Source organism: Idiotropiscis lumnitzeri, chromosome 3 (assembly GCF_059441095.1).
Source record: "Idiotropiscis lumnitzeri isolate Australia: NSW breed Sydney's pygmy pipehorse chromosome 3, RoL_Ilum_1.0, whole genome shotgun sequence".
Classification (NCBI taxonomy): domain Eukaryota; kingdom Metazoa; phylum Chordata; class Actinopteri; order Syngnathiformes; family Syngnathidae; genus Idiotropiscis; species Idiotropiscis lumnitzeri.
In genome coordinates, this window is record NC_142393.1 from 31,336,165 (window position 1) to 31,362,406 (window position 26,242).

Here is a 26,242-nt window from a genome sequence, read left to right on the forward strand (position 1 = left end):
ATATATTGCATTACAGTATAATATTATGAAATCATACTCAATATTACTATTTGTTACGTATGACCCAGAAAATGTTCGTGATTAATCGTGCTTGAAATTTGTTGTTGCCCTTTCAGCAAAAGCTTTGTGTTTGAACTAAAAATTCGCTTTAATATGAAATCTTTAAACCGGTTTACACCGGAAGTCGCGTAGTTTGCCCTTGCTAGCTCGACAAAAAGCTGGAACGTAACCAGATGGAATTCTGCACTGCCTTCCTAACAGATTCCTCACATTTTAAATTGTTTCGCACACTTTTTAGCTGGCGTTCCAGTGGACTAACAGCCCTGGCGTGAAAACCGAACTTCATCAGGGCGGCTGTGAAGCGGGACATTAGTGTTGTAGACGCTCAAAGATACAGATTCTTCTCACTGTAAGTATCCTTTCTAGGATAGCTCTTGTGAACGCAATTGGCATGTTTTATTGCCCTTGGTCGTTTTGTGTAACGTCATTCGGGGTCAACTCGTGAATATGTACCTTTAATTCTCAGCAGCTGTTTGTGGTACAATGAAGACAACTGATTAGCTTTGGAAATCCGTCCGACAAAACGCGACTTGAGCCGCAGGGCGGGAGGGGTGTAGCCTGGTCAAATCACGTTCTCTGGCGCTCTCCATGTGCGGTCTGCTTCCAAATGGTCTCATAAACATGAATTTATTGAGACGCCGTCTGTATATTTTTACCACCATAAATTGAAGTGCGACTGCTGTTTATTTTCTTTTGCTCTTCCCACCCCGACTGTTACTTTCGAGGTCAAGATAACCACCATGACAACAAAGTAGCTTCCGGTCATTTTCAATGTAAAACCAAGAAGTATGCCGTCAATTTTATAGGCCGCGCATCAGGGACGCGAGATCGATCCCCTGTCAATCACAAGCCGAATGAGGCATTTGTTGGGAGATGAGCCCAGGCTAGCTATGTCATTACCTAATATTACAGTCGTTCACTATAATCAATTGTGAGAAAGCAGATCGAATGAAGCCCATTGTTCCAGTGCAATATGCTCTAATACATTTGTTCTTGACTTCAAAATTTCTATTTTGCTGTTTTAAAACCCAATTTTTAGGACATGCAAAATTTAAATTGTTGGCATGACTTTGATGACTTATTTGTGTTGATTTTTCAATAATTTCTTTGTTGCTATATTAGATATTATTCCATCTATTTTTTCATTTGCTGCTTATATATCCATCCATTATCTGTACTGCTTATCCTCACAAGCATCGCAGTAGGCGGGGTACACCCTGGACTGGTTGCCAGCCAATCGCAGAGCACACATAGACAAATCATCTGTGCTCACACTCATACCTCGGGACAATTTAAAGTGTTCATTCAGCCTACCATGTTTTTGGAATGTGGAAGAAAACCGGAGTACCCGGAGAAAACCCACGCTGGAAGGCCGGAGCCGAACCCACAACCTCTGCACTGTGAGGCCATCGTACTAACCAGTCGTCCACCCTGGGGAGGCACCATATTTATTAAAAAATATTCAAGTTTGTGGTTAAATAAATAGAATAAAAAATCGCACACACACACTGCTGTCATTCACTTGAATGAGATTTGTAGCGCAATGTCGCCTCGGTGGTCAGCCAGCATGACGGTCGTGGGCCCGCCTCTGAGGTGAAGACTTCAGCCGGGTGGCTGCCGGAGTTGTCGGAGCATGAGGACGAACTGCCGTGCCTTTTCCTTTTTAACTGTATTTACAGCGCAGTGCATCGGGCATGGTTCGATTCTGGCTCCGGCCGTCCTGTGTGGAGTTTGCATGTTCTCCCCGAGCCTGTGTTGTTTTTCTCCGGGTACTCTGATTTCCTCCCACATTCCGGAAAGCATGCATGGCAGGTTGATTGGGCATGCTAACATTCCCCTATGTATGAGTGTGTGCGCGGAAGGTTGTTCGTCTATGTGTGCCCTGCGATTGGCAGGCAACCAGTTCAGGGTGTACCCCGCCTACTGCCCGAGGATAGTTACGATAGGCTTCAGCTCCCCCCGTGACCCCCATGAGGAGAAGCGGTCCAGATAATGGATGAATGGATGCATCGAGCATCATCGACCACCAGTGGTGAGTGGTCAAGACCTTCAAGGCCTTCTCTGCTGGCCTAACAAAATCAATAAATCATGATCATATTCTTCACATTTATATCATATATAAATATATATATCGTATATGCGTATATGTGTGTATATATATGTGTGTATATATATATATATATATATATATATATATATATATATATATATATATATAATATATAATATATAATAAAAATAATATGTTTCAAGGAGAGAGAGAGATGCGCAGCAGTGAGCCAAAATAAACCAATTTTTACTTTTATCGGCCTTTAAATTAAAAAAAACAAACAATAATCGGCACGCAAGGAAATACATCTGCTGGCGTTATGTTTTCAGGATACAAAGAACTGTCAGTGTATTCCATTACTATTGCAGGAAAAATGTAATCGGATTACAGGTACATTTGATAAAAATGTGGATTATTTTTTTCAGAATTACATTTTTTTTATATGGGAGAGAGAGATCGCCCAGCCGAGTTAACTCGAAACTTGCTGGCTAAACAAGAAGGGAGTGGATTCTGACTGTTTTGGATCATATTCACTGCAGTACTTATTCATCTTAAATAACATCCATCTATTATCTGTAAGGCTTCTCCTCACAAGGGTTGTGGGGGTTGCTGGAGCCTATCCCACCTACCTTCGGGCAGTAGGCGGGGTACACCCAGAACTGGTTGTCAGACAATCGCAGGGCACACATAGACGGCTAAGCAGCTATCCACGCTCACAATCATACCTAGGGGCAATTTAGAGTGTCCAATCAACCTGACATGCATGTTTTTGGAATGTGGGAGAGGACCCACACAGGCACGGGAAGAACATGCAAACTCTAGACAGGAAGGCCGGAGCCGGAATCAAACCCACGACCGCTGCACTGTGAGACCATCGTGTTCTCTATCGCGAAGTGCTAGAACGCTAGTGCTACACTCACAGCGTGTAAGTAAATACTTTACTAATTCTCGTTATAAATTGCCCACAACTTGGCTTTTTAAACGCCATATTTCCAATAACGTCTGCTAAATTTGTAACTGGGAATTTAAAAAAAATACAAACGTATTTTGCGGTTGACGTCATGTCTGAGTCACAGACCTCGTGTGTTTGTGCGTGTGCGTTTGTATGAGACGGGTGCGGGAGTGGTTGTCATGGTGTTTGTGAAGCGAAACTCTCTCTCTTACCTTTTGCAAATTTGTAAACTAGTTGTGTGAAAATGTTTGAAAAACTTTATGAAGCAACCATATCTACTTTCCCTCACGAGATGAAGTTGTCTGTCTGTCTGTCTGTGCTGCATAGTGCTAGTGGTTAGTCTCCTTCACATTTCCTGTGCTTTGGATTTGAATTGTGGGTGCTCAGGCTTCCTCCAGTATTCCAAAACCACGCAGATTAAACAGCAATAAGACGTAAAAAAATAAAAGTGAAACATATACGGAATAAACATATTTAGTTTTTTTTTGTATCAATTTCTTTCAACATATCTGGTATGGGAGCAATACATAAATAATTAAATTTATTCATCCATCCATCATCTGTACCGCTTCTCCTCACTAGGCTCGCTGGGGGCGCTGGAGCCTATCCCAGCTATCTTCGGGCAGTAGGCAGGGGACACCCTGAACTGGTTGCCAGCCAATTGCAGGGCACACAGAGACGAACAACCATCCGCGCTCACACTCATACATACCTAGGGGCAATTTAGAGTGTTCAATCGGCCTGCCATGCATGTTTTTGGAATGTGGGAGGAAACCGGAGTACCCGGAGGAAACCCACGCAAGCACGGGGAGAACATGCAAACTCCACACAGGATGGCCGGAGCCGGGATCGAACCCACGCCCGATGCTGTCTCTCACTGTGAGGCCATCGTGCTAACCAGTCGCCCACCGTGCCGCCTAAATTTATTCAAGTTACATTCATATTTTGGTACTTTGATTACATTAATAACTTTTAACAGGTAACTAGGAACTGCATGTATGTATCCATTTAATAGTCAGATGCACTCCACTGTTGCTAACTATTATTCGGTTTAACAGTATAACTTGATCAGGTCTCTTATAACAATTCAAAATAAAAAAAAAGAAATTACAGCATATCGTTTCGGACGATATCAGAATAACTCTAGGCTGCAATATCTGTATTGAATCGGAAGTGGAAACTGTTATCTGGACATCCCTAATTTTGATGATTGATTTACTTGTGTTAAACAAAAATGAAGCCCAACACTTTGTTCTGATAAGTGATGAACAACTCAACTAAATTTTATTTATAGAGCACTTAAAAAAAGGGCTGCCTAAATTAATCGACTAATCACGACGACGTCGACGATCCAAATCATCAACAATTAATTAAAGTCGTCACCGAATTGTTTATTTATATGTATCGTATATATCGTTTATTTATTTGGCGCATTGCTTTTCTCTTGAAACTGCCCCGTCTCACGCTATTCAGGCTGGCTCTATTTGACCGTCTAGGGCGCACATACGCAGTAGTGTTAATCCGGGTCATCCATGATGCAAACCGAAGCATTGTGGGTAATAGGGTGAGGTGTCATCGTTACCTGGGGTTAGTAACAGAGTCCTAATGTTACGGCACATTTCAACCACAAATACAATGCAAAACGCCCTTTCATGGCAGTTCGATTGGGATTCTCGATCATCTAGAAAGGAAGCACGCTGTGACTGATGTCTGATTTCATTTCTGACACGTTCAATAGTATCTGTAATAGGGCTGGGCGATATGACCAAAAATAAATATTGCGATGAATTAAGCAATTTTACCTCGATAACGATAAATGCACGATATATTTCCGCCCGTGGACCAAACTCAAAATAAATGCAGGAAATGCATATTAACTGTTTTTTTATTGACCAACTGGTACACATTACTTTCAATGAAAAATAAATGTACAAAAATCATTTGTATAAACATTTCAAATAGCTTGCTTTGCATGACTTGAACAATGTCACAAAGAACAGGAGAAAAGGAAAAATCAAAATCTTTTCTGCAAATAGATTGCGCCAAGGTGCTGTAATGCCATGTGCAAAGGTCTAGATTTGTGTGAAGGTTTCTTGTAAACATAAATAATGCCATGTGCAAATGAGCTAGTGTGGCTGGCAAATAAAATGCTAAATAAAATGGGAAAAAAAGTCTATGCAAACAAACAAGTGTGCACCATCGGGAAAATGTGCCTTGTCGATACTCTGGTGCGCAGTCGCCACTTGTCGTCTATGTAATGCACAGTTAGGCTCAAACCGGGATCCATGTTGCGACTCAACCACAAGTCGGATGTGAATCAAAATGCTTAACATGTCTAAACTCTCGTCCCGATGTTGTCCATATTGGGAAGTACAGTTTGCGACAAATATTACTTTCATGAGGCGTTTAAATCCTGCGCGCTCCACTGTAACTATTGGAGCTATCTTTAGCTCTGTGCTGGGATATCGCGTCCACCTCTTCGACTTTCTCTCGTATGGTGTCGACTCCGTTATGGGCTGTAGTCACTGGTCGAACCTTGCTTCTCCCTTTGAACTTTCAGCACAGCATGGTAGTCTTGTGGGTGGTGAAAAAGAAAAGGTTGGACGCGCTGTTTTGGGTGCTTACGACGCACTTTGCAGTTCGTGGTCTTTTGCTCAAGCATCGTCTTTATGGAATCCAAAACATTTCCAAACGACATTTGTCCAATTTATTTTTGGGACAAGCGCAACAGGAACATCTTCAACTAACCTTACTTAGTCTTCAGTCGAGTCAGCTGCTTCTTGATTTGAATCGCCAGCTACGATCGCGTTGTCTAGCTTTTTTTTGTTCAGCTGAGTGGAGTCACGTGACTACAGCCGCTGTCGCCGTCTTAAAGGGGCATGAACATAGCCGCAGACAGAAAAGACTTTTTTTTTTTTAAACACCGAATTTACCGACATGGGCAAAATGATGTCGGGCATTGAATTAAATTTCGGTAACGGTAAATTTTCGGTTTATCGCCCAGCCCTAATCTGTAAGCTATTTTAGTTGGCACACCCAAGTTACGGTGTATGTGATGTAACTTTATAACACAGACTAACACAATATCTTTTTTAGTTTGCCAACATATTGTAGCGTCTACTATGGATTACAGAGGCATTAGTCAGTGAACTCACGTTTTTTAGAGGAAGACAAAATCCAAGATGGCCCATTTTTGACGCTGACAGGTTTATGAATTGGCTTCAAGCAATGGTGGTGAACGTGCATGAATGGCAACAGCCGAGGCACCACCGGCACCAAATCACCGGTAAGATCCAAATTTTGTTGCACTAACGTAATCTGTTTAGCGACCAAAAGCTAATTAAGAACATGCTTTTGTTACCTGTGGGAGGTGTAAACATCGATGTCTGGCTGCCTCCTCACACTTAACAAAAGATAGCTAAATGTCTGAAATATAACTAGTCGGGGTTTGTGTGCTCATTCTTGCTCTTGTCCGCTTCAGCCCGTGTAAGTGGAGAATCAATCGGCATGGTATTTTTGATTTTGTGGAGATGATCACTTTAACTCGTTTGATGTCAGTAAATCCGAACTATTGTGCGGAACGCTTTTATACTTTCTCAGGTTGAAGTGGACATGAGTAGTTATGTGCATTTGCATTTTGGTGGCAACCGTTCATCGTTTTAGACAACAGAACTGACAAAGCGAGCGATTTGACCTCACTTGCCTCCCTGCTGTGACGTAGACACTGAACCCGGAAAAAAATAAGCCGAGCTCCACAAGGGGGGCGTGCCAATTTGTTGTAAATCTCATCACAAAAGAAACTTTAAATGCAAACCTATTATCTAAGTGCCAATGTAAATGTCCACAAATGTCCCTTTAACAGCCAAAACAGTCTGTGTATGACATTAAAGGAGAAAGATCTCACATGCTTTCTCTCGCATGAACGGAATGTTGCGTTTATGTACTGGGAAATTCCAGTACCAGAAGTAACAGAACATATTTGCCTCAAGCCCTCATTGGCGTCACATAAAAATAAAATGCATAATTAAGTTTGTTGCAATATACTACATTATCCTGCTGAAAAAAAAGTATGTTCCTCCTAATATTATTCACACGCTGATTTTTTTTTTGGTACCATTTGCATTAATTTTTAAATCAATTTACTACTATCAAATTATGCATACTAGTGGGAAAAAAGCAAAACGTTTTGGATAAAGGTTAAATAAAAATAAAAATTAAAAGCCAATGCATGTGTTTATTTTAATTTTCTTTTGCACAGTACATTTTCCCAATTTCGTGCATTAAAAAAACGTCTTGTTTCCCTAGAAGAGTGACATTTGTATTTCTTTTTGTATTCATTGATAGTTTTGTAGTATTAGTGCTACTCTGCATCGTGTATAGTTTTGGTTCTTTTTTAAAATGCGCTTAACAATTACTAAAAATTTAAAGGCCACTGTTTTGCCGTCAATTTAAACTGCACCATCATTTCTAAACTGTTCAGAAATGCTGGAACAATCTGTAAAGTTGAATGTTGTATTATTAATTTCTACATAGCTTAAAGAATTCAAGGTGTAACTAATTATGGTTATATATGAGCGGCTGCTTGCTGGTGCGACGTGCCACAATTTACTTATGATCCAATTAGTCGACGAATCTTGACTACTGTTGGTGATTAGTCGGCTAACCGAAATCATTGTTTGTGGCAGCCCTACTTTAAAACAACCACAGCTGCATTTAAAGTGCTGTACATGGAGCAAAATGAGTCATAAAACAACAAAGACAAAGTCAATAACAAAAAAGTAAAGCACAGAAAAACCCCAAAACAATACAAAGTTTCATGCAGAGTCAAAAGCCAAAGAATAAAAATGTGTTTTAAGATAAGTTTTAAAGATTGGCCGAGAGGGGGGCTTGCCTCACATTTGGACGGTAGGTCATTTAAAAGAGCGGGACATGCAACAGAAATGTCTCAATCCTCTCTGACCCGCCGCTGAGTCCTCGGTGCTAGTTTGGTCCACTGACCTGAGGCACCGGACAAGAGGAGGAGCTCAGGGACGTAAGATGTGGCGAGACCATTTAAGATTTGAAAATAAATAGTAAGTAATAATAGTAAGTCAATAATAGTAAGTTTCTGAAAAAGTACAAGTGTACAAGAGGCCAGTGAAGGGATGTCAGGGTTGGAGTTATGTGCAGCCTCCTATGAGCACCAGTTAGGAGGCAAGCAACATCATTTTGGACTAACTGGAGATGCTTGAGGCAGGACTAGCTGACTCCAAAACAAAGTGCATTACAGTAATTCGGCCAAGATGTGACAAAGGCATGGATTGTCATTAAAAACCCGTAACAGGGCTGACTCTGTGCTATGCATTATCTTAGAAGCAGACTGGAAACCCTCCATGACGTTATGTTCAAGGAAGAGTTCAGCTGGATGTTCACAACTTTTTCCAGATGATTTTTTAAAAATAAAAGATTGTAAATGTTAAAATGACGGTAGACCTTGATCAAGGTCAGTTTTCTTGAGCAGGCTTTGTTTAAATTGTTGGGGGATGGGACCAGAAGATGGGCTGCTGTTGATGAGGGCCACGACCAATTGACCTCTACTTGTAAGTATCTCTTTATTGAATTGAGGAGGGAACCGAGTCATAAGGGGAGCTTAGCCCGGAAAGCCTCAACACAGAAGACAAATACTTAAAGGGAGCAGCTTTAAAATATTTTAACATGGACAGAGGACTCAAATGTGTTTGAAACGAGAGCCTTAGCTGTAGAAACCTAATCTATTGAACATATCAGGGGAAGAGACTCCGCAAATAGACTGAGGAGTTTAAGCACAGAATCAATCATTTTAAGTAGTGCATGCGGGTTGCATGCGTTTAGCCTGAATAAGGTTTGAAAAAATGGCTTTTGGCCTCTTTAACTGCAGGCGTCAACAATCTTTTCAGAACTGATGAGACCTGCACCTTTGCACCTACACCTACTGAGCAGGTTTTGTCATGAAACCAAAGCTCGGGTCTGGCTGTTGCCTGCACACTTTTTAATGGCGACAGCAATTCCAGGATAGCACGGCAGGATGAGTGGAACCAAGAGGTGAGCTCCAAAGCATGAAAGACTACGCCATCAGTGAGAGGGTTACTGGTGGCTGCGCTCCAGAGTGGCATAACAGCAGCACAGGAAAAGATCACATCAAAGAGAACAGTCATATGATCGGAAATCATATTGACCAAGACTTTCAAGTTTGACAGCGGTAGTTCATGAGCAAGAATTAGGTCTAAAGTATGTCCTTGTTCATGTGTCGCACTAGTCATATATTGCACTAAATTAAAGCTTAAAAAGGGGCCCTCGAGGACCGGAGTTGATGACCCCTGATATACAATGTTGTCACACTATTCGTAGCGGATAGTGACCAACCCCTGCCGTGTCTAATTGCAAAGCATTTAGTTTCTGTTCCACAGGCGTAGGCCCTGCACGTATGAAGCTCTTCCCTTCACTGCAACATAGTACCTTTGCACTAAGTTCCCACAATATAGCGTCAAAGACAAAACTTTTAAATTAGGGTTTTTGCCTGGGCAAAAAATGGAATAGTTGAAATTTTCATCAAATAATATATAGGAGCGGCATGGTGTTTGACTGGTTAGCACGATGGCCTCACAGTGAGAGACAGCATCGGGTGTGGGTTCTGGCCATCCTGTGTGGAATTTGCATGTTCTCCCCGTGTCTGCGTGGGTTTCCTCCAGGTACTCCGGCCTCCTCCTACATTCCAAAAACATGCATGGCAGGCCGATTGAACACTCTAAACTGCCCCTAGGTATGAGTGTGAGCGCGAATGGTTGTTCGTCTCTGTGTGCCCTGCGATTGGCTGGCAACCAGTTCAGGGTGTACCCCACCTACTGCCTGATGATAGCTGAGATAGGCTCCAGCACCGCCGCGACCCTTGTGAGAAGTATACAGATAATGGATGGAACGATGATATATAGGATAGGTGCCAAAATAACAGTGACTATGATGGGCATATGTTCCATACATATCCAACACCCAGATCCAATCCATGCCTATGCACTGATTCTGTTAAACTGCTATTGATGTAAAAGTGCATGAGATGGTCGGACCTCAAACTTTTTGTCCTCTGTGCAACTGAACAACATTCAGCTCAGGCTTTTCGGCTATCACGAACCTGTGTGTGTGCTTTTTTTAGCGTGTCTTCTTCTCCTCACATGAAAAGCACGCGCTCACATTTTGAGCAGTCCGACATATTAAGGCAGGAATGTTTGTGTAACAAGCTTACACGATGACCTCTTCTGTGAGGGCAGCTGTGTCAGAAGCTCAGCTCGTTGCTCAGTTGGTTCTGGAATGTGTCTCTCAGGTGCTAAAGGATTGTGCAATCACCCTGACAACCGGCATACAGAGGGCTGAGTTAGCATTGGCTGTTATCGTTTTGACGTTGCGGTTCGTCACCGCGCAAACGCAAGTCTTAAGTGACTTTTCAGGATTTGAAGGTTAGAAGGCCTACATTAAAACTACTTTGGAAACTGGGACTGGATGACTAGTTTGTGTGAAATGTTTTGAGAAAAAAATATGCCACAAAAATAAAATCTTGGAAGTCTGTTCAATCTATCCTCATGTGTGGCATCAACGCGCAATGTCAGAATACGCCGATTCCTGAATTTTCACCTGCCCCTTCAATCAATATTTTTAAGTCATGAATAGTTACACGCCCGTGGAATAAAAATCAGCACAAGAAGGCACACACTGTCATCATTATACAGACTCGTCAACTTTACTACTCCATAAAGATGTTCAAAACTTGACATTGAGTAGATGCTATCACATCTCTTTCCGGCTTTCATCAATAATTCAATGAAATTAGTCTGTCATCCCCTTGATTAATGTAAATTTTCTTCTATTTTTTTAATGTACAACTTTGTTAAACAAGGGCGAACCATTAATGGAGGAAATTGTACAGCATTGTGCTTGTTGTAGGCCGCATGCTGCCACATAGAAACACGGAGAAGCAGTTAAACCAACGAAGAAGAGGGGCGTGGCATACTCACACAGAACGAGAAAGTAGCGTAACTTTGGTGAAATAAATGACCAGTCGACTCAGCACAACTCTTAAAATAAGATTATAGTATGCCTACTAACCTGATTAATCACTTCCGAATGGAGATGTGGTGTCCAAGTAAAGGAGTTCCCTGTCTTTGACATGCTAGCACCAGTGTTAGTCATGTCCGACCCTTGGCAGTCCAGTCAAGTCACAATCAAGCAAGGAAATTATGACTGGACTATGGCAATAATGAGCCTGCCAAAAAGATAAAGTAGCCCTAAGACGGTTGCTCAACTGTAATGCATGCACTGCAAGAGAGTATTAGTTCACCACACTTGGATTGTATGAACATTGAATGAAGGCTAATTTAAGTGGACCAACAATATTGTTTTGGGGTAGCATCTAACTCAAATAAGCATTTTCAAGGCACTGGCCGAGGAGCAACTACTAATTTATTTTTATTTTAAATAGGTTGAAAAAAAATAGTATTGACTAAAATGAAATACTTGTATTGTGAGACATTTTTCAGCCTTATCACCCAGCCCCACTAAGAACAATATGTCTAAAAAGCCATTTCTTGAATTTTTATATTGACCTGATTGTTTGACTTTTTCATAGCTGCGTTGACTTCTTAAAGATTAAGTATTATTTGTTGAAATGAATTTACCTAACTTCAGCCTTTCATAATATATCGATATCGGCCAATATGAAACACTTGCGGTGATAACAAAATTTAAATTAAGATAAATGAAAAAAAAAACAGATTTGAAACGACAAAGTATATTTCCAAAACAAATTGTAACAAAATATGCGTATTTATGATGAAAATATCGTTAACGTTCAGCTATTCGATACATGAATTTTTTGGGTTGCTTTTAAATGCATTATTTCCGCTCTGTCTGCTTTATGACAGCTTGTATGGTCCCACAGAGCTGCAAGGTCCGACTGTGACATAGAAAAATTTGGACCGATGAGGAAAATAAATCCTTGAACGATGGCGATGGCAGAAGTGGTTTCTTGGAGCAAGTGCTTTGTAGGGCACATGGAATACCTCTGAATGGGAATAACTCCACCAAATCTGAAAGGGGAGGGGCAACTAATGTTGATTGATTTACAATACGGGTGGTTTGAGTTACAAGTGTGATCACGGATTCAAAATCTTAACTCTAGTCAGGCACAATATTGCGTCTACTACAAGTAGAAACTGTACTCTTTCTTGAAATGAACCCAAATGCGCACTTCCCAGGACTTGAGGCAAACGTGCAGACGTCATGCCTCTGTTTGGTAAATCCCACAAGACTCCGGTGGAGATCGTCAAGACCCTCAAGGAGAACTTGGCCGTGCTGGTTAAACAGGACAAGAAGACAGACAAGGTCGGTGCAGCTATTTGTGCATGTGTGGCTCCACCATCTCACTTGCCAGTACCAAGTTGAAGTTCCATTCAACCACCTTGTCCTGCAGGCATCTGAGGAGGTGTCCAAGTGTTTGGTGTCCATGAAGGAGATTCTATATGGGAGCAACGATAAAGAGCCACACACGGAGACGGTGGCCCAGTTGGCCCAGGAGCTCTACAACAGTGGCCTGCTGATCACACTGGTGGAAAATCTGCAGGTCATTGACTTTGAGGTGAGAAAAGAGAAATGTTGCAGCTCGTGGCCAACGAAGCATTACCTCAATGCTCACTTAAGTCTGATTTGCTGCATGTGCTTCCAGGGCAAGAAGGACGTTTGTCAAATTTTTAATAACATCTTGAGGAGGCAGATCGGAACCAGGAGCCCCACTGTGGAGTACTTCTGCTCCCATCAAGAGGTTCTCTTTATCCTGTTGAAAGGGTAGGTCTCCCTCTCTCTCTCTCTCTCTCTCTCTCTCTCGCTCTCTTTCTGTTTTTTTGCATGCACATAGACACAAAGCTTGGGCATGCTTCAATGGCCTCCAGTGATTCATGTCCGCTTTGGATTTAAAGGTATGAGGCACCCCAGGTGGCGCTCAACTGTGGGATCATGTTGAGGGAGTGCATCCGCCATGAGCCACTTGCCAAGGTGGTTCTGTATTCGGATCATTTCCATCGATTCTTCGGCTATGTCGAGATGTCCACCTTCGACATCGCCTCGGATGCCTTTGCCACATTCAAGGTACCCCAGGCCTTCCCTAAAGTCAATTTGCTTCCATTTGCCGTATATAAAGCAGCTAATTCAGACCGAAAGTCAAAGTCGGTTTTTGGTATTGTTGTTTTTGCTTGCAGGATCTCCTGACAAGGCACAAAGTGCTTGTAGCAGAGTATCTCGAACAGAATTACGACGCGGTGAGTGATTGTGCGATCCAATGGCGAATGTTTTGGAGCTAAATATGAACTGTGTTGAACTTTTGTGTCACTGCAGGTGTTTGCAGACTACGAGAAGCTTCTGCACTCTGAGAACTATGTCACCAAGAGGCAGTCACTCAAGGTTTGTATACTAGCAGTTGGTGACGGTACCCAGTCATTGTAGCCGCTGCAGGTCATCATGTGACGTGTGGGCCTCTCCTGCAGCTATTAGGCGAGCTATTGCTGGACCGACACAACTTTACAGTGATGACACGCTACATCAGCAAGCCGGAAAATCTCAAGATGATGATGAACCTGCTCAGGGATAAGAGTGCCAACATCCAGTTTGAGGCCTTTCATGTCTTCAAGGTAAAATTAAGACACAAATACACAATAGGTGTGTATCCATTCATGGAGAAGTGATCCTCTTAAGCCAGGCAAATGTATACCATTTTTTTTAACATGTTATTTGTGAAAATGTAAGCGAACTCACACTGAATAAGGGGAAAAGTGTAATTACTGCTCTGTACTCGAGGTGACCCACACAACACAACACACTATATTTCGGATAGCTCTACAGACAATTACGAGTCCCTTCAACGCTGACTGGTGAAAGGCAGCACACTGCCATCAAGGCATTTGGAAGATACAAAGACTAGTTAGAAGATAAGAAATGGAGGAAGACAGGTCAACACTTTGCTTACCTGGTAACTACATTGGACTGACTGTCATTTTGATTGACACTCCGCACAACCTTTTGCTTCTCTATTTGCGTCTGGCAACAGGTCACGTTCAGATCATTGTACAAACATAGACACTGTGGAAATATTGAACATGTTTAAAATGTACAATTGTCGACCTTGACCAGTTTCCGTCAGATTGAGACAGGAAAAAAAAGAAACATAAATCACTGTTAGCAAGAGATTTTCTCAGGATCGTTAACTGTAAAAACATCTTACATCTATCTTACTTTAATCGGAAAGGAACAAGCTAAATTTTGCCTGGATTATATGTCGGTGGTTTCCCCTCTTTATGGGGGTGTGGTTGAGGCGACTGCATGGAGGAAAATGAGCTTGCCTTGTATCTGCAGAAGGAAGGCTTGAGTGAAACACTGGTTGTTACCAAAATTGGTTGACCATCGCGTGTCTTTGTTTTGACGCGTCTTTTCACAATTACAGGGAGGTATTTGGGAAATTCGCTGACAGCTGACATGATATTGGCTCTTCGACAGCTAGCGTTAGTTGCTGCCTTTTCAGATGGTGATCATGCTTTTGTTATTTTTTAGCACTGCTGCTTGTTTGCTGTGCTGACCGACCACGTGTTGAGTTCAACGCGGCGTTTGTGTTGTAAATGCCAAAAAAATGCTTTTGGCAATATAACACAAAATACAAGTTATGGTCATCATTGTGTTTGGTAAATAGAACGCATCAATCTTTCAAGTCGGTATCTCACTGAGCAGTGAAAATTTGCGAGTGTTGTGCGCACTACGTGACTTTTGTTTTGAAAGCTCAGTTCAACCAACCACATTCCTGCTTTCAAGTTTGGAGTTGAGCAACATCTAACGCTAGCCAATGACAATCATCTTGCAGAGAGTGAGTGGGAGGAGGAACACCCGCAGAGCGAGCGAGGCATGCACGCACGCACCTGCTTCTGCCTAGACAGCACACATGCAAAAAATCCACTTACATGTCCCAAATAAATATAAATTGTTTTAGGACTATACGTGACCATATTCATAGTTTAAAAATTACCAATGGATAAAATAGCAGAGCGTGTGTTTTGAGATGAACTTTCAGTCACCTTTTTTTTTTTTAACCTAAGCCATTTGACTTCAGACGTTCCATGTGACCTGTGTGAAAGGTTGTGTGTTCAAAAGGTGACTGTGTATCCGGGCTCATCCTCAGGTGTTTGTGGCCAACCCCAACAAGACACAGCCCATTGTGGACATCCTTCTCAAGAACCAAACCAAATTGATTGACTTCCTGAGCAACTTCCAGAAGGATCGCACGGACGACGAGCAGTTCAACGACGAAAAAACCTACCTTATCAAACAGATCAGGGATCTTAAGAAACCGGCGTCCTAGAGAAGGCCCTTCGCCCTCAAGTTCAACTGTTTATCAATTGGAACCTGTAGAGAAAAAACTATTTAAAAAAAAAAAAGCTTTGTATTTTCTTTTTCTGCTTCACAGAAAATGTGTGCAAGAATAGTTCTCAATCAACCACCTTTTGTAAATTTTTTTCAATCATTAGTATGTAGCAGTGCCACGACGCATTTGGTTGGCAGCATCTGATTGGCTGATTGGGGCAACACCATCTTGCGGCAGCGAGAATGTGTACCACCCACGTGTTGACATTTTTTTGCAGTTTATCAAATTATTTTTCTGCACATTAGTTACCCCTCATCACTCTACTGGATGAACTAACCAATTTTTTTGTGTGAAGGATGAGTTTACTGGTTTAAAAGCCTGTGGGTGTTATCGTATGAATGCACATCAGATGTTGCCAACAGTGATGACTCTTGATTTCCAAATGAAGGGGCTTTAATTGGGCTAACACTGCTTCTTCTCGCGGCACCTCATAGCACTTTCTGTATTTTAAGTTGTTTGAAGGAAAAAAGTCTGGGCTAATCAATGTTTTCATGCTGTTTTGTGTTTTTATACAATGGTGCAGTGACTGCGTGTCAAGCCGTTTGGGTCCGATTCAGATGTTGAGTGAAACATTCAGAAGTGCCATTTTAGTTTTGCTGTGTTTTTCTATTTTGTTTACGTGTATCGTTAAAGGGGGAGCTTAATTGTCAACGCAATCTACTCTGGACTGGATTTTTGATGTGATTAATACGCAGTATACAAGTGTAATCAAGAACATTACAAAGTGGAGTGGCTACTGAAAGGCCCCAAAAGACAAAATGTGCAAAATCATTGAGCATGAAAAAGTAGGTTCATAAATGAGAAATTGCATCAGACACGACCCTTAAGCTTTAATAAGTTTATTTCCCAGTAGATGTTTCACCAAGTCTTGTCTGCATTCTCTCTTGTTGCTAGCTTTTCATCTCGTATGTGACGCAGCTTCATTGCGTAATATACTGAGAATGAATAAAAGAATGGAGTCTCAACATTTTGCGTCCCTTCATTTGTCACAAGGTTAGGAGGCAGGATGAATTCACTCACTGCAGACAAAAGCACCATGAATAAAGCATCATTATCAGCCAAGTGAAATTGAGGAACTCTTGATTGGATTCAAAAAGCTGTGGAATCCAGGTGCATCCGTTGTTGCCATTTAGCAAGTGTGCAAATCCTATTACAAATAGAACGATTCCTTATATAATTTGAAAAAAAACAAGTGACCTTTAAAACATACTTTGAAGATTAAACACAATTGACACACATCCATACATAAAAGTTAATTTGCCACTTACATAACAACCAAACCCACATCAGGGTTATATCTTCAATATACTGTAAGAGGATGCTTAATGAGGTCAAGATGGTCATCTCACTTTTCATGTCTCAATGCTGATCCAAAGGGCGTATGTGCAAGTCTTCAGAAGATTTACACTCCCAGTTCAGTTCCAATGTGCACATATGGTGCCGCTGTTCTGGAGGTGACACTCAGCTGACGGGGGGCAAGTTGTAAGATCTGTTGTCGCGGAATCTCTTGATGCTGTGCTTCTCCTGCGCCTCTTCCCTGCTGCGCTTGCCAGTGTGACCGTCTGGAAGCAAACATCTGGCTGTTATGAAATGAGGCAGGTCAAGTGCAGCAATTTCACATTTTGACAAGATGGGAGCTTACTGGTGATGTTGAAAGGAGATACTACAGGGTCTCTTTGCCACTGTGGAAACAGACATGTTATTCAGAGGATTCTTGAGGACCATAAAATTGGGTACTTCTTGGGCTAAACCTCTTTTTAATCAAGTTGCGCAGCGACTTTCGGTTTTAGTAGTACTCAGCTTTTGGACTGAGGAGGGCACAACAAAAAAGGGGAGGAAAGCATAAGTTTGCTCACTATTAACTTTTGGATTCCCTTCAAATTGCTAAATCGGAGGTAGGAAATGTCTCCTTTATTCTTGTCCCGGTCATGGTCGGTGGTGTAAATGTGTGTGATGCCGGCACTTCTTATCAGAGGGACACACTCATCACATGGACATTTGGTCACAAACAGCATGGCGGCTTCCTCTGGGTTGATGTCACGAGTCCTAGAAACATCAGCGCCGTCAAACTGCTGTCAAACGCAACAGCGTTACCACTGCATGGTCGATACCTGAAGGTGAGAGCATTCTGCTCAGCATGGATAATGTAGCGATACTTGCGCCGCTTTCGATCCTCCTGTTTGTCATCCATGAGTGGGTACTCTGCATACTGCGAGCCCGCTGGATAAGCGTTGTACCCACAACCCACCAAGGACAGACGACCATGTCCATTAAGGGCAGCCTGGGACAAGAGAGGGACACTTTTTTTCCCTCTGCACATGTTCATTAGAGCAATTCTTTGACAACGTCCACACAATTAATATGTATTTAAGAAACTAACTTACTAAGTGTCTGTTAGCCCATATAACAGCACCTACACCCACTTTAGGGTCCTCTGAAATGATAACCAGAAGATGGTTACAGGACACAAACTGACACATAGAACAATATTAATGGTGAGACATTACATAAAATGTAATTGTACGTTTAAAAAAAAATGTCTGATGTACCTGCTCAGGGTGTAATTGAAAGAGTAAAAGAAAAAAATTAAAAACTGATTTTTTACGTGAGACGAAGTAATGCGCTATGTATTTTCAATACTTGGGGTATTTTGACAAAAATATTTCACTGACATGTTCAGATACCTGTTTCAAGATGTAAAAAAATGCATTAATCTTGCACTTGCACTGCAAATTTCCCCAATGTGGGACTTTTAAAGGACATCTTTATCTTAAAACTTTCAGCCATTTTCCCTCCCAAAACAAAAGTTGCTAGCTTGAGCACGAGCCAAATTAGAGCATTTTGACTCATCTTTCTAGGGTCACAGATGTGTTTTATGCAAACACAAACTATCAATGCGGCTGGTCTGCTGTCCATGTTTTTTTTTACACTTCCCAGCTAAATGACCAAACCATAGTTGACCAGGCCCAAGACTTTTCACCATCCATTGCCATTAACAAAAAAAAAAGTTCACTGCAACTGACAAGAGTGCACATTAGAATTCCTGTTGATGGCATTTTATTACCGGCGCTTTAACGGAGTTCAAATGAGAACAGCTACTTTGAGCAGACCTGTTCTGTAGGCAAGAAGTCTGGCTTGGATGATGCAATGACGGGCGACTTCTTGGGAGACGCCCTCGTGGTGAGGGGGCGGCGACGAGCTGGTGAGTAATGTCCCAGGGGCCGCAGCTTCCCTGTTGCAAAGACATCAGAATTCTTTTAAAAAAAATAATAGAAGGGCAGGGTTAACAGCAAGCATTTCTAACCGATGAAATCCATAGTGTCGTTGTGGCACCCCGGCCGCCACGGCAGCCAGAACTTTCACCACCTCCCTCATGTTGTCTCGGAGGTTGGAAAAGTAGGGCTCCACGCAGAAGTTCTCCAGATGCATTTGGTTCAAAATCTCTCTGTGCTGATGGGAGTCCTCAATCAGGAAGCGTTTAGAGAAATCTTCAAGGTGTTTCGCCTGTTCACTACAAAAGAGCCCAAATCAATATTGTCATTCTGGGTGCACCGTTTTATCAGAATTGGACAGCAGCAAAACACAAAATTACAACAAATTCAAACACCTTCTAAAGAGCTCCTCTGTGTTCAAGCCGGGCTCATCATCGGACAGTGTCACCATGAAATCACTCTCCCTGGACGTCTCGCCAACAAATTGCACCATGCCAGTCGCCAAAGGTTGGAGCAACAAGCAGATGTGCGAGCGGCTGTTGGACTTAAGCTTCTCTGTAGCCACAGCATCCAGCGCGGCTTCCTCAGGGCTGTGGCCAGCAGGAGCGTGTGCGCCAGATCTCAGCATGCTGACCTCGGGGTCTCCAGGCCAGAAGGAAATCTGACTCACTCCAGCTGTAAACACAATCCACTGGATTGATGTCAACATTAAATCACGGTAGGATTAATACCCTAAAGACACCTGATTAATTACTCAAACTCATGACAGCTCTGCACACCATTGATGATCATCTTCAAGCAAGTGGCACACGGTCGTCGAGAGAAGTACAGCTGACAGTCGGCCAGGCGGGCGGCATGTTGGATGACGGCTGCCTGGCCCGCGTGGAGCTCGTCGCCACTATAGTGGAGACCCACCACCTTACTGTCCCGCACCACCACGAGACCAACGCTGCGGATCTAGAACAACATAGATTAGACAAAACTCATTCTTACTGAAATGTGAACAATCTGCTGCTATTTTTATACCAACCTGATTGTTGTCGTCCTCTGGTTGCTCCTGAGGAAACAGCTCCAACCACAAACTCAACAAGCTAAACAGGTTGATCTTGGACAACCTGGGGCCATGACCTGCACCGCGAAAACATTATTCATATTGCTGCTCTATTTAGTTAATCGCTGGCAAACAGGCCCAACCTTGCACAACGCTGATGGTCTGACAGCTGGAGTCTCTTGTGAGAGGCAATGCCTGATCCGATTCGGCTGGACTCGCTCCGCAGCTTCCTTCCATCCAATCAACGTGCCGCAGACGCCGGCCACGGAGTACCTATCGCGTCCAATAGGGCCTCGGACAGACGCCTTAGACTTCCCACTCGGGTTCCTCGACCTCAACGCCAAGTGAAAGGCGTAGTTGTGCCGTGTTTGTAGAACGTTATACAGACTGGAAAGTACGTGAGCGTCAAACAACCCTCTACGAACGCCTTGCTGTCATGTTTCATGCATAAAAACACTTATCTATGGTCCGTAATTATTCCTAGCAGTAACGTAGCAACAGACAGTAATACTTTGCTAGCTTAAGTAGTAAAGGTCGAAAGAACGTACGATGGCCCTTTCGTGCGCTCACCGTCGTGTGTGTCAACACAACCAAGACGATCGTTCTTACAGAAGGCTTTTCGTATCTGATGTTAAACACGACGTAATATTTTTGGTCTCTCGGCGTTTGCAAAGAACATGGATTCGTTTGTTGATCACCGAGTTACTTCCGCAAATAAAGAATGACGTCATCGCGTGGGCGTCTGTCATAAAACGCGCACACACACACACAAAACTGTTGCAGTACTTCTCCCCAGCTTCGTAGTATTACGACCAAAAATTGCACCGAGAATAACGGCGGTTTACTTATTTATTTAGTTTTACAAGTCAGCTTTCGGCTTGCTGCACCAACAAGGTTTTACTTTAAAACAAGATTAAATCATGGTTTAAATTTAAATTCCGTTGCACTAAACTTTAAACCTTGCTTAAAATTAAGACAGATTAACATTTAAACCTCCCGTTATTCATTACTGTTAAAGCAAGTTTAAATTTAATTCTTTTAAAGTGATAGCTGGGAAGGGTTTTTTTTTCGTTTGTTTTTCTAAGATTGCCTGTATATTTAACTCTATTTAATTCTCTATATTTAATTTCATACAAAGTGTTGTTCACAGAGTAAAAATCAAACAAAACAAGGAAAACAGTGAATTAATAACCAAACCAAAATATCCATCAATTAATATTAACCAACTAATTAAACAAAATTTAAAAAGTATGACTTGTTTGTCTATGTGTGCCCTGGGATTGGCTGGCAACCAATTCAGGGTGTATCCCGACTCATGGCCGAAGTTAGCTGGCATAGGGTCCAGAATGCCTCCAATCCTCATGAGGATACCGTTTTGGATAATGGATAGATTAATTAATCAATTCATGAATCAATTAATACCAATACAAATACAGCAGACACCATAACCTCCAGAACAACATCAAGTCTCATCTTGAGTTAAAAACCAAAGAATGTGTCTTAAGATGAGTTTTAAAACATTTTAGGGGAAATAATTATGTTCCTTGAAGAAAATTGAACGACAAGCTCAATTCTCTTGAATTTTATGAGGAGGAATCTTTGGCGAGATATCAGTTTACTCTGGAAAGAGTTTTGGAGCTGTTGGAATTTGGTCACCAAGCAAATGAGAATTACTTGGTCGATAAACTTAACGTACTCAATGCGTGTTCATTTCTATATTCAAGAAGGAAAATGTTCAAATAAAGACTCAACAACTGATCCAAATAAATTCTGATAGTCTCTTCAATTCTCTGGAGTTCAAGAAATAGTACAAGTAAGATATATTATCCCAAGGCTTAGTGTCTTCCGGCTTTCTGCAATCTTGTCTTGGTATGTGTGGGTGTGTATCAGCGTCCAGATCTCAAATTGTTGTGCATACGTGTTGGTGCCGCAACTGGGCCCCCTTGAGCCGCCATCAGGTCCCCGTTGTGCAAGTCTTTGTGCTCTTTATCGGTGTAGCACAATGTGAAGTGCTGTCACCTGTATAAGTAGGCTGTTTGTGTGTGGCGCAAATGTAGAGCAAAAATCATGGACAATCGACAGAATTCAAGACATTTAAACTAAGAAATGAATAGAACTTGAGAATATAAAACCAGTACACACATCACTTGTCATTACTGTGTACGGTACGTCTGGACTCATTTGATGAATGCTTTTTCTTTCATAAATGTTTAAGACCGGCAGTAAATGAACCTGGTAATGTTAATGATTGACATCCTGCCATGTAAATGCTTAAAGACCAAGTGTGAAGTGAACTTGACCAACCGTATTTTAATAAATCTATTTTCAGTAGACTCACAGTTTTTTCTTTTTTATAAACGCAAACGTCCTAGATTCATAGTGAGACCCGTTGCAATGCCCTAACATCGAAAATGCTTTTGTGCAGCAATCTCCGGTATTCTTCGGGTATAATGGAATTTGCAGAATGACGAGTCCTCAGTCGCCATTGTATTGCATTGTTGATTGGTGAGCTGCTTTAAATGCCATTGTTTTTGCGTCTTTTGGCAAAATGCCTCGGCGCGGCGATGCATTGTTTGCATTCCGGGAAGCGTCTGTGTGAGTGGCCCAAAAAAAAAAAATGAAATTGGGCACGTAAATGGACCAATTTCGTTCTGGCAACGAGAGTGAATTTCAAGCCAATGTCGACGAGTGTTCTTTACCACAAGCACGTCAAAGATGTCCATTTTCTCAATCGTTTGGTTTATTATAAAGGCTTCACCAAAAGGTAGGTGGGATTTACAATCCAATTTGCAAAATGTGTGGTGTGTTGCTTGTATTGTGACAACTTGTGTGTGACTGTTAGCTGTAATTTATCTACATAGAGTGCGCATGTGCTGAAGAATGGTGAGAAAGGAGGAAAAAGGGCGCGAGGGAGATGCATTGATGTTGAGATTTTAAAGCATACTTCACTTTGTCTAACAGATTTCATTTAAGTGATTTCTTGATTCAACAAAAGCTATCCCAAAACTCTGGTTTTTCACATAGGGCCAGATAGTTTTGTATTGTTCTCTCACAGCCAGGCCGAAGTAGGCTGCCTGACAGCGTGGAGGTAGAATACTGCCTGTCACTCATTGTGCTTTAATTTGATCAGAATCAGAATCAGAATCAGAAATCCCTTTATTGTCATTGTACTCAAGTGTGCAACGAGATTAGAGAGCTCCCCTCTCCAGTGCAATACAACAATAATTCAGATAAATATATAAATTAGATAAATAAGAGAATAGTTAGTGCAATGGAAAATAATACTGAATAGGATATGTAAAAACACATCACGTTGCTGTTCTGCAAGGTAAGGGTGGTCGTGTGTGAGAGTTTAGAATGGAGATGGCTCTTGGAAAGAAACTGTTTCTCAGTCTATTGGTCCTTGATTTGATGCACCTGTAGCGCCTGCCAGAGGGCATCAGGTCGAACAGGTGTGAGTTTGGGTGGGTATTGTCTTTGACGATGTTGAGAGCCCTTCTGAGGCACCGGGCGGTGTAGATGTCTGACAGTGAGGAGAGAGGGCAGCCAATAATCCTTGGCGCTGTTTTGACCGTCCTCTGGAGCCTCACTCTGTCCGCGTCAGTGCAGCCGCTGTACCAGGTGGAGACACAGTACATCAGCAGGCTCTCGATGGACGAGTGGTAGAAGGCCAGCAGCAGCTTCCTGTCCAGGTTGAATTTCCTGAGGACTCTCAGGAAGTTCTGACGCTGGTGGACCTTCTTTACCACTGCTGCGGTGTTGTGTGTCCAAGAAAGGTCATCGGAGATCGGTACTCCCAGGAACTTGAACGTGTGGACCCTCTCCACACACACGCCTGCGATGCAGAGGGGGGGGCGGCACCGTCTTGTTCCTCCTGAAGTCGATGACGATCTCCTTTGTTTTTGCAATGTTGAGTTGCAGTCTGTTGTCCTCGCACCAAGCCGTCAGTCTCTGGACCTCCTCTCTGTTGGCTGTCTCGTCACCTTCCGAGATCAGACCGACCACTGTCGTATCGTCAGCAAACTTGACGATGGTGTTGTTACCATGGGCCAGGCTGCAGTCGTAGGTGTAGAGGGCGTATAGGAGAGGGCTCAGCACGCATCCTTGAGGGGAACCGGTGCTCAGCGTACGGGTGGAGGACGTGTAGGGGCCGAGCAACACAGTCTGGGGTCTGTTGGTCAGAAAGTCCTTAATCCAGATGCGTGTGAGGGCAGGGAAGCCGATAATGTCCAGTTTGGCGACGAGGATGTCCGGGATGATTGTGTTGAATGCCGAGCTGTAGTCCACAAAGAGCATCCTTGCATGGCTCTGCTGTTGTTCCAGGTGGCCCAGCACAACATGCAGAGCAGTGTCGATGGCGTCCTCAGTGGATCTGTTAGCCCGGTATGCAAACTGGTAGGGGTCCAGAGTGGGAGGAAGGCAGTCCCTGATGTGCTGGAGAACCAGCCTCTCGAAGCACTTCATGATGACTGGTGTGAGAGCAACAGGACGGTAGTCATTCAGGAGGACTGCAGGTGACTTTTTGGGGACAGGAATAATGGTGGAAGTTTTCAAGCAGGAGGGGATGACTGCTTGAGCCAGGGAGCGGTAGAAGACCCTGCAGAAAACATGTCACAGTTGGTGGGCACATGCTCTGAGGACCTTGCCTGGTATTCCGTCGGGTCCAGTAGCTTTCCTGGGGTTAATAGCCAGGAGCGCGCGCCTCACATCGTGTTCCTCTACGGTGAGTGGGGGGGAGTTGAGGCATGAAGTGCGGGGGTGTGACGGTTGGGGCGAGTCAAAGCGAGCGAAGAAGCAGTTAAGCTCCTCTGCCAGCGATGCAATCGGGTCTACAGAGGTCGTGCTGCTGCCTCGGAAGTTGGTGATGCTCCGTAGACCCTGCCACACCTCCCGTGGTGGCAAGGTGGGCCTCCAGCCTCCTCTTGTAGTTTGCCTTGCTAGCTTGATGCCTTTGCTCAGGTCAGCACGAGCCACCCTGTACTGGGCTTTGTCGCCTGACCTGAAGGCAGCGTCACGGGCCTTGAGGAGAGAGCGGTCCTGGCTGAACATCCAGGGCTTCGCATTTGGGAAGGTCCGTATGGTCCTGTATAGGGACACAGTTTCCATGCAGAACTTGATGAAGTCCAGTACACAATGCGTGTAGACATCAAGGTCCTGATGATCAAAGAGGTCCCAGTTGGTGTCTTGAAAGCAGTCCTGTAATTCACTCATGGCGTCATCACGCCAGGTTTTCAGTCTTTGTGGTGGGCCTGAATGTGCGCCTGAGAGGGGTGTACGCAGGTGCGAGCTGCAAGGACAGGTGGTCTGACTGGCTGAGGAGGGCGAGTGGGAGGGCCCTGTATGCGTGCTTGATGTTCGAGTACACATGGTCGAGAGTGTTGTCTCCCCTCGTTGGGCACTTGACATGCTGGTGGAACTCTGGGAGTAGTCTTTAAATTGGCCTTATTAAAGTCCCCCGCTACTATGTGGACGCCATCAGGGTGGGCCCGCTTATGTTTATTGATGACGCACGCGAGTAGCGAGAGCGCCGTGCTAGTGCTAGCGTCGGGCGGGATGTAAACAGCTGTGACGATCACTACCGTTAGCTCCCTCGGGAGAAAATAAGGCCACCACTTAACGGACATGAACTCTATGTCGGGGGAAGAGTGCTTCTCAACGATCGTGCTATCGCCACCCCAGTTCTCATGCACGTAAGCACAGAGCCCCCCGCCCCTTCTCTTACCGGTGTCCCTCGTCCGATCCGCGCTATGTAGCAAGCGTCCAGCCAGCTGGATGCTAGCGTCGGGGACGTTGGCGTGCAGAAGATCAGCAAAACTAAATATCCATCCATTATCCAAACCACTTATCCCACAAAACTAAATATGCTATACAAATTAATTGCATTAACTTAACTATGAAAAATCAGAACGCATATTTTAAGTGTCTCTAAACAATGTAGATGTGAGGACAGAGCAGGCAGTAGTAATACATTTGCGTTTTTTACTGATGGACGGTTTCCATTCCTGCTTGTTTTTGTTAGGGATAGAGCAATCTGAGGTGTCTGCAAGTCTCATCTCGTCCGTATACAAAGTAACAACGGAATTTTCATTTCTTTTAATTTAAGTGAAATTGAGTTTTCCTTTTTACTCTTTTTAAGCAAGATGAGGAGTCTCTTATTCACCTGCCTCACCCGAATGCACGTCCTTTTAGCCAGATACCCTACATCGCTCATTGTTACACAGGCAAACTACTCCACATTACTTGAATTACAACTACTTAAAATATTGCACCTTTAATTAAAAAAGATAAATGTTGCTGTGATTTTCAGCTTGCCCCTTTAGGGGTCATTACAGCAAGTCCCCTTTAGTCCCTCAAGGTTCATTCAACTTTTTCCCCCTCAAATGTGCAAGTTTCACCTTGGTTAAATAGAAACTTTTCTTCTTTTCGCAGACAACGTTTAATGTAAATCAAAGTA

General features: G+C 43.1%; 2 protein-coding genes across 3 annotated transcripts; one reads left to right on the plus strand and one right to left on the minus strand.

The window, feature by feature from the left end:
• Positions 1-175: 175 nt before the first annotated feature.
• cab39l (calcium binding protein 39 like) lies at positions 176-16,490 on the plus strand. Its single transcript, XM_088290239.1, has 9 exons — positions 176-409; positions 12,323-12,449; positions 12,538-12,702; positions 12,790-12,908; positions 13,040-13,208; positions 13,319-13,378; positions 13,455-13,520; positions 13,604-13,747; positions 15,283-16,490. The coding sequence occupies exons 2-9, from the start codon at positions 12,348-12,350 to the stop codon at positions 15,460-15,462; spliced, it is 1,005 nt and encodes a 334-aa protein (XP_088146365.1). The 5' UTR covers positions 176-409; positions 12,323-12,347; the 3' UTR covers positions 15,463-16,490.
• cdadc1 (cytidine and dCMP deaminase domain containing 1) lies at positions 16,349-20,515 on the minus strand. 2 transcript variants are annotated; one of them, XM_088290238.1, is made up of 11 exons: positions 19,932-20,515; positions 19,768-19,865; positions 19,517-19,694; positions 19,133-19,412; positions 18,830-19,036; positions 18,636-18,757; positions 17,910-17,959; positions 17,637-17,806; positions 17,168-17,571; positions 16,875-17,087; positions 16,349-16,544 (listed from the first exon to the last, which is right to left on the minus strand). In XM_088290238.1, exons 1-9 carry the CDS (start codon positions 20,023-20,025, stop codon positions 17,322-17,324), a joined length of 1,449 nt encoding a protein of 482 aa, XP_088146364.1. In that variant the 5' UTR covers positions 20,026-20,515; the 3' UTR covers positions 16,349-16,544; positions 16,875-17,087; positions 17,168-17,321. The 2 variants fall into 2 exon arrangements, with proteins under 2 accessions (XP_088146364.1, XP_088146363.1); XM_088290237.1 differs by having other exon boundaries at positions 16,349-17,087.
• Between the last annotated feature and the right edge of the window lie 5,727 nt (positions 20,516-26,242).

What these genes read in the sequence shown, in the direction of transcription:
- cab39l (XM_088290239.1), top strand. Translation starts at nt 12,348, where the DNA reads ATGCCTCTGTTTGGTAAATCCCACAAGACTCCGGTGGAGATCGTCAAG. An exon ending in TGCAGGTCATTGACTTTGAG is followed by an intron (nt 12,703 to 12,789) that starts GTGAGAAAAGAG and finishes ATGTGCTTCCAG; the next exon opens with GGCAAGAAGGACGTTTGTCA. An exon ending in TCGAACAGAATTACGACGCG is followed by an intron (nt 13,379 to 13,454) that starts GTGAGTGATTGT and finishes GTGTCACTGCAG; the next exon opens with GTGTTTGCAGACTACGAGAA.
- cdadc1 (XM_088290238.1), bottom strand. Translation starts at nt 20,025, where the DNA reads ATGGAAGGAAGCTGCGGAGCGAGTCCAGCCGAATCGGATCAGGCATTG. An exon ending in CAGAGGACGACAACAATCAG is followed by an intron (nt 19,695 to 19,767) that starts GTTGGTATAAAA and finishes ATGTTGTTCTAG; the next exon opens with ATCCGCAGCGTTGGTCTCGT. An exon ending in TATGGGCTAACAGACACTTA is followed by an intron (nt 17,807 to 17,909) that starts GTAAGTTAGTTT and finishes CTCTTGTCCCAG; the next exon opens with GCTGCCCTTAATGGACATGG.